The 8276-nt window shown below is 36.2% G+C and overlaps 1 protein-coding gene across 1 annotated transcript in view; it reads right to left on the bottom strand.

Annotated features, from left to right (window-relative positions):
- Positions 1 to 8276, bottom strand: part of FAF1 (Fas associated factor 1) — a 152078-nt gene that overhangs the window by 69028 nt on the left and 74774 nt on the right. Inside the window, exon 8 of the mRNA XM_033067908.1 lies at positions 5441 to 5527. Coding sequence (XP_032923799.1) covers positions 5441 to 5527 — 87 coding nt within the window. The remainder of the gene's footprint in view (positions 1 to 5440; positions 5528 to 8276) is intronic.

Raw genomic sequence — 8276 nt, 5'->3', positions numbered from 1 at the left:
TTGTCTGAAGCCTCTTTCTTCCCCAAAAGATACCAGATTAACAGAAGCACCTGCTCTCAAGGATGAAATTTCTATTTGAGCAGTTACAATAAACTGGTCCCCAGAAGAGTCACAAACCAAGCTCTTGCTGCCTCAGCTACTCCCAACCTGTGTATGTCCCATCTTCCTGCTCTCACCCTTACGAAACGAGAACAGCCTTAAAATTCTATTATTTTACTATTTAAATTCATGCATGAAATGAGTTATAAAAACCAGAACTCCTTTTCATGAGCACTAAGAAAGGCAACCTTAATTTCCCCCAATTACTGAGATCATGGTTACTGCATTCCAACTATCCTTACATCAAACAGAAGCAAGGAGTGTGTTTCCCATTTCCCTTATTTCCATTATCTCTAACAACTCACAACAGCAACATTAAAACTGGTTCACAAGAAGCTGAAGTATCAGCAGAACACAATAAACTTTTTTCTCCCTCAGGATCCAACATGGTTAAGAATGCTGAAAACTGAAAGATCATGGGGTTGGGGGTTTTCTCTTCCTTTTTTTGTTTGCTGTTTTTTTGAGAGGGGTGTTATTGTTTGCGGGGGTTTTTTTAAAATCATAACTACTAGACTGACTTGAATTTTTTAGTATCATGTACAATGGGCTTTACTCTAATGACACAAGTACAATTTTTGGCACTTCTGCAAGACTTATTACCACACAGTGAGGAAGTGAATCCTTCCCAAAACCAATCGGATAAGCGTAAGTCACTTTAATTATCTTGTGTCTTAAAACTGGACAATCCTAAATCAAATCTCCTGTGATAAAACAGTAAAAACACAGAACTGATTATCCCAGACATGGTAATTTTTACATGCATGAAATTAGTTTAAATTGCTTTATCCTAACTTTTATAAATTGAAATTAGTCAAGGGGGTGTGGTTAAAGAAGTGGCGAAGGACCCACACTAACCTCCTCAGTTTTTCAGGGGAAAGAACATACTTAACATTCACCATAATCCAATCCACATAAAAGCATCCGAGCAAGCCAAAAGTCAAAGTCAGAATGTTATCTAAACCAAAAACATTTAGGACCTGTTTATTAAATTACTCAGTTACTTTTATATTTCTTAATCATGAGTAATATTCATAGATTACCATGAACTTCCAAGACCGAGAGGACTGTCTAAAAATTTTCTTTACTAAATTGAGATTATACTATAAATGTTAAATTGAAACTTTACCATATTCCTGAACCCACATAATGAAACAGACTTCAAGTATTCTTCTATGTATCTAAAAAAAAAGGATCCTGCCAGATCCACTCTACTACTCTACTGCAAGTCATTGATGACAATCACAAAATGAAAGTAACACACGAAGTAATTAACATTACAGACAACGCAATTTATAATTACCGTATTCTTACAAGGAAAAAAGCAGAATATTTTCTAATGAGGTATGTATTTAAATTTAAATATAGCAAATTTTACACTTCTGATTAGTAGGCACCTGCTCTGTCAGGACTATTCGTTTTTTTACTCAATCAGTTCCAGAGGAGACTCCAAATGATGCAGCAAACGCAGACATGGCATCCATTACAATTAAACAGCCAGCGAATGTAAACCTCACAACTTGTTTTCATATCACAATGACAGCATGTGGTAATGAACTTTCTGTTAAGAACTGTTAAGACCTGGAAAGTGAAAGAAATATATACTCCCAAATACTAATTACTCAGATGCTTAATACTCAACCTCTTCAAAAACCTGGAGATCAGCCAGAAAGTGTCATAAATGGTTTCACTTTGTACCAGAACCTTATTTATCAGCATTCTTAATTTCTATTTGTGCAGATGCCATGCTTAGTATTTAGCAATGGAATAGCTAAATACAACAGCAATGCTAATTAGATCATCCATTGGCATTTGAGATTTTTTTATAGCCCAGAATTCTCTATTGAATTCAGCCAAGGAATGTCAACCACATCTGCTACAGCCCCCACAGAAGGGAAGATGGTCCTGCTCACAGGGGATAAAGGTGGTTGTGCTCCCAAGGGATGATGCAGACCCTCAATGTGCCAGTGGCAGCACATTTGTCCTGCCTGAAAGGTGACTGCTCAGCACCACAGCTGAGTAACTCGTCAGTGTGCACCTACTGCTGCCCAAGCAAATATCCAATGGCTCTCCTGCACCAGCAACAAGTGGAGTCACTTGATGTGAAATGAGGATTCAAGGTATGGACCAACAATGCTGTGTTGGGAGCAGGGTGTTACCAGCAGGATGGATGCTGAGCTCCCCTGGGTGGGATCTGTGTGCCAGGGCACAGTTACAACATCAGGCACTTCATTTCTGCTTTTGCCTTTCCCCTTTCCTCTCCTCAAACCTCACCCTGGAACTTTCACATCTTTTGGTTGCAGAAATATGTTCCATTTTGACAAGCTCACTTACTTACAAAGAGGCAGGATTTCTCATTGCTGTGCTGCAATGACTTAAAACAACAAACCAATTAAGAAAAAAACCTGCAGCTTAAATACCAAGAACAAAAAGCAGCAAGAACGCAACCTCTCTCCTGCTTCCTCTGCTGGATGGTGTTCTATGCTACCAAAAATCCACTGAAACATCACACACAACAATTCATTCTACTCAAATAAATCAAAACCCAGTGACCTCATGGGGGAAAAAGAGTTTTACCTCAAACATACACATGTAAAACTAGCACCCAAAAAGTCATCCATACATATAAATAAAATCACAATGCTTCCATGTAAAAACTGTAACTAAAACATCACCTACAACTGATCTGAGATTTTTTTTACAGTGAACACATATTTGACAATTGCTCATTCCACTTGACACTAGTGATAAGTACTAGTGAAAGTCTAGAATTTCCCAATAGAGAAAAAAAAAACCAACAGAATAAATTTCAGAAATTTTACTAAATTATTCTTGCACGGCTCTCATCTTACAAACTCTGCAATGCTAACATTGCTACAAAAGTCAAAATAAAAATTGAGAACATATTGTGAATGTATTTAAAGTAAATTATAATTGCTTTTTTAATTTTCTAGGGTTATTTTCAAGACTTCACTGTATCACTTGATGCTATATGTGCAAAAATAGATAAGTTAACATTTGTAATATATTTAAGTTTTACTTACACAAACACATTTTTAAAAAATAATTAGTTAAAACTCATACATTTACTTTAAACTTTAATGAGCAGAACAGATATAATTTGTGGCATTAAAGCTACTCAGACTCAATAAAAGCTAAAACTTGTCCTTGCCGAGCGGTGAAACGCGATTTGCACGGCCTGTGTACACCCTGTTTCCCACACTCAGACTGTCAGAGCACAAAAACATTCTCCTGCATGGGGAGGTTTGATACCCATCTCCCTGGTGAAAGTGTGCAAAAGGATCTGAAAGAGTTATTGACAATTCTTACAGTATCCCATATTCCATTAGGAAGTACAAGCAGAGAACATATCTTAACTCTGAAGGGAGATGAAGCAACAATGTTTTAAATTACTATTGACTCCACTAAATTTCCTGATAATGTCAGAAGCCTGTAGTCTGGCAGGTTCATAAGAGACTCAAGATGATACAGGAATCCAATTATGCCAAGTCTATTTAGTTGTCCTGTTTGCTAAGCCAAAGGTTAACGAGAACTGCACTGAAAAAACCTCCTGTGGTATTACAAAGTATTTCTTATGCTGCATAACATGCAAATGAAAAAGTATTTTAATCAAGTCTTTCTTTAACTCCTTAATTGCAATGGGGTACCCTACAAAACAGCAAATTAAAAACTCATGATGGAAAAAGTGATCTTAAAAATTTTGCCACAGAACTCAAGAGATCATCATTAATTACTAAAGCAATCATCACCGAATAGTTCTAATTTGGGGAAAAAAAGTTCAGATCACAGGAGCATAGATAGTCATTGCTGTCATTAAATCTTTATAAATAGTAAGCCAGGGCCTCTAATTTTAGACAGAAATTAATTGTATTTTTGTTGGCAACACACTCAAATCTGTTTACACAGCTGACAAGTTCCAGCTCCACCAGACTCCAGCAGTGAGCTTTGAGGACTTGTCTGCTTCAGAGCAGATGACTCAACATTCACCAATTTCATTAAAGATGAAAAGGGGAAAAATTCACCTGCAACAATGTCACTTGTAAAAAAAGACTTAAAGCAGATTCATGAGTTTTACATATGTGAGGTATCCTATTCAAAAGAAAAAAAGGGGAAAAATACATAAAAACCTAACAGCTGTGGGAAAACAGATTAAAAGTGTTGAGTTTCCAATTCTTTTTTGGGCTAATGTAAACTAATAAAATGTTAAAATGGATCCTCATTTCAAAGCCTGTAATTACCACACAACACCATTCTGTTATTTCAGACCTTACATCTACTGGCTCAGATATGCCCTTGAATACATGGACTGGGATTTACCCACCTTCCTCAAATTTACTGTTTCTGCAAACACCAAAGACATATTTCACAAGTACACTGGAAATTCAGACAGCTTTTGCCTTTTGTTTTTTTTTTTTTTAATTGGCATAAATCCTTTACCCAGAGCAAAAAAAGGAGCAGTCATACTCAAACAGCAATTCTCCCTTTACAAGAAGAGAGCAGAAAAGTAATGCCTGGCAGATAATGGCAATGTGTAAGAAAGCAAACTCCAAATCCATTTTAATTTTGTAGAACGTTCAGGTTCAATAGAATACTTAATTTTTCTACATTTTTCTCAGGTCACAAAACCTACATGCAACACAACAACATAATTATTTCACCCCTTTAGGTATTTTTTTAGTGGATAGGTTGGGTTTTTTCTAAAGAAAGGCAGACCCCACTGGCTGGCACTGGGAAATACCAGCAGAAGAAAATCACCTGAGCAAAACTGAAAGACATGCTGTAAAACACACTGTAAGGATGACCATGCAAGGAAACAAGTCTAATATTTAATGGGATACTACAGGTAAGCACCACAACTTCATGAATTTGTGGGCAATTCTGAGTGAGTGGATTCTGTCACTGGTGGTGACCCCTCACTGATTTCAGCAGGAACAGAAAGCTTGAGCATGAACTGGGTGAGCTAATGTGCTGTGAAAAATACCTAGATGTGCACTCAGAGCATACATAAAAATCTGGGCTTTTTTCCTGAAGCTCAGTCACTCAATAGACTTCAACTTCCAAAACACTGCACAGCTTTCCTTCAGTCTAGAATATCTCCTTTTTGTCTGAAACTGAATCTGACACCCAGGAATCATCTCCCTGAGCTCCAGTCATCCAAATCTTGAGCATTTGTACATTTGTATCTTCCACGATAAATTTCTGATGTGTGTAATGTCAAGGTACTGCATATGAGACAGTAAATGCCACTGAGTGATTCCAATCAAAAATCCATGTAAAACCAGCCATTTTTAGGAAGGAATGAGATGAGAAGCAAAGAACTCACCGAGTCATCTGTGGCAGAAGAAGGCCAACCTTCCCACAGCTGGTGACGAACAGGGATGCTGGTCAGGTCATACACATTCCGCTTCACCTGGAAAAAAAATAAAAATAAATCAGAACTTGCCTTTAAAAAGGCAGCCAAACAGCATTGTTTTCATCACAGCCCCAAGCTTTCTGTTTTTTCTGGTTCTTATAAAATCTGTTCCTTCAACACTCTTCGATTCAGATGTGGTCAGCAGGTTCACACAGCCAAAAGCAACTGAAAAAACTGCATTGAAGAATAAAGAATTAAGATCTAAAAATTACCATTCAAAATGATTCCTCATTTTCTGAACAGCAAAATGGTTTGCAACAATCAGGAAGAAAGCTGAAATCTGCCAAAATGGTAAATGCTAACATAATCCATTTAAAGGTTTCATATTCCAGAAATGAATGAAAGATTATTCAATGCTACTACCATTCTTAGGAAGATAATACAGTAAGAGAGGAATTTCATATCATTTGATCCTACCTATTAATCAGTACTTGACATATCTTCAGCACTGAAGCACAGTTGAGGTTTGACTCCATGGTAAAATAATATAAACACATGGAAAGTACATATGCTCCCTCAAAAATTTGTCATTTATTTTTAGTACAAGATCTATATGAAACATCTGGCAATAGATTTGCACCAAAAAATATTTTTGCATAATGAAATAGCACCAACATTCTTTTCCTGGATCACCTTTAGAGACAAATATTCCATAGATCCTTTCTTCTAAGTTCTGCACAACAATAAACGGATGAAGATTATGTGTGCAGACATCAAGCAGTGAAACAATTGCTCTAATCACTGTAAACAACCTAAGGAGGGTAAAGGACAAGGCAGAGATTTCCAAATATAGTCTTCCTCATAAATGTTGATTTGGACCACATTCTTCAAAAGATTCTTAATGGCACAGTCATGAGGTTGTCAACAAATACCCAGAACTGAGAAAACCCAGGGCATATTGAGATCCACCACAAAGTACAGTGCTCTTACTGTATTTTCAGACCTCCCCTTCAATTATGGTTGCTCTTTCTCATTATTTCTCATACTAGCAGTTATTTCATGCTAATAAAGTGCCCCTTGGTAAAACTGTGAAGCACTGTCTCACATTTCTGCACAGATTGAATACATAGGCTGTGCAGATAATAATTTCAATACTATCAGTTTAAAGCTTTCTGAATATAAATATTCTGCACAGGTGAGTGGGAAAGAAAAGCTTCAACTTATTCTCCAAGAGTAAGACACAATACTTCCAACTCTTGAGTCTGTATCTCACTAAAGAACAAAAGTGAGACCATGTGGGTTTCTTACCTGGACATTTCAGTATCAGAACAAGCTGAGCTTGGATTTTCAGCTCAGTTTTGCATTCACTGTATGTTTTAGAATCATTAAGATATCTCAACTTTTTCCAAAAACTGGTAAATTACATATACACATGATAACCTTTATGTTAATATTGGTTTTGTTCAGGAGGTTTTGCAGGGAGACTGACCCGGGAACTGTGCTTCAATTAAAAAAAAATTACAATAATAACTTAAAAAATTGAAACAAGAACACTGAGTCTTTAAGACATAGAATACTGAAGTATCTATTAGCAATTCAAGTGGATTTCATTTTAGTTCTTCCTCATATTGTTCTTCATGGCTATGTAAGGAAATATTGCTTCATACTGACCCCACAACAACCCAAAATGTAACAATCCTGATCTGTGTGTGATCATGAGAACACAGTTCTTACTAGTTTCGTTTTCTTACATTAAAAACCAGAATAAACTGTCCCTGTGAAATATTTATTTTCCAGCTACACACCAGAAATAATATCATTTTCACAAAATAAAACTCTAAAGTGCGCTACTTCTAAATAACAAGTGAAGCTTATTTACAGAAACATGGGATCAATGGGACTACATAATATTGTTTTCAAAAAGCCTTCAGAAGTAAAAATAAATAACTCGGAAGTCACATTCCTCAAATTCCCTTTTAATTCCAAAGTACAACAGAAAGGCATTATGAAAAAAACAGTATTTCCCTTCTTTCATTAACTCATCTGTAACTGCACTGAATTCAATAACATTCCTCTGCTATTCTAAGCTTGAAAGGCATGCTCGGGGTAAAGTGTTATGTTGGTATAAAGCACAATGCCAGACTGATGTGCTGGACAAAAGTGATCAAAGTTGAAGTAATTTTAGCCAAGGCACAAGTATTCTGCTGCATTATCCTACCACAATGACATCTGGTGAGCAACTCGTCGCAGAATAAACCAGTTGTTACAGGCAGGCCTGGCTGGGTAGGGGACCATGTAAGACTGATTAGAGTAATGTTTGATTAAACAAACTGCTTGAGTTAAGATCATAACTGGATTTGGAATTCATGCCAAAGCAGTGCTCTTTCAAACAACAAGCCACAATCAATTATTTAAGATAAAATAAGCTTGCTTTTAAATAATGATTTGGTTTTTGGTTTCTTTGATAATTAGAACACTATTACAAAAGCAGATTGTAAAATGTTTTAGAGATTAGAAATTACAATATTTACAATTTCTTCATTTACTGACTTATTTTCAATTTAAAGTGAAAAACTCCACAAGGAGGAAAATGTTTTAAAGATTCATATAAAGCAGAACTGTGAACTGGTCCTTCACTGGACTAATAAAAATCTACAGCCACACTCTTCACACAACTGGAAAAAGTTAGCACAGTAAATGGACAAAGTCTGTGTTAAGGATTTTACTTAAAAATTCACTTGGCATTGAGAGGAGGCCCAAAATCCTTATTGTGTAAAGCAAACTCTAAATTGCAGTGCCATCCACT

Source organism: Catharus ustulatus, chromosome 9, assembly GCF_009819885.2.
Source record: "Catharus ustulatus isolate bCatUst1 chromosome 9, bCatUst1.pri.v2, whole genome shotgun sequence".
Taxonomy (NCBI): domain Eukaryota; kingdom Metazoa; phylum Chordata; class Aves; order Passeriformes; family Turdidae; genus Catharus; species Catharus ustulatus.
This window is presented reverse-complemented; position numbering and strand designations above follow the sequence as displayed.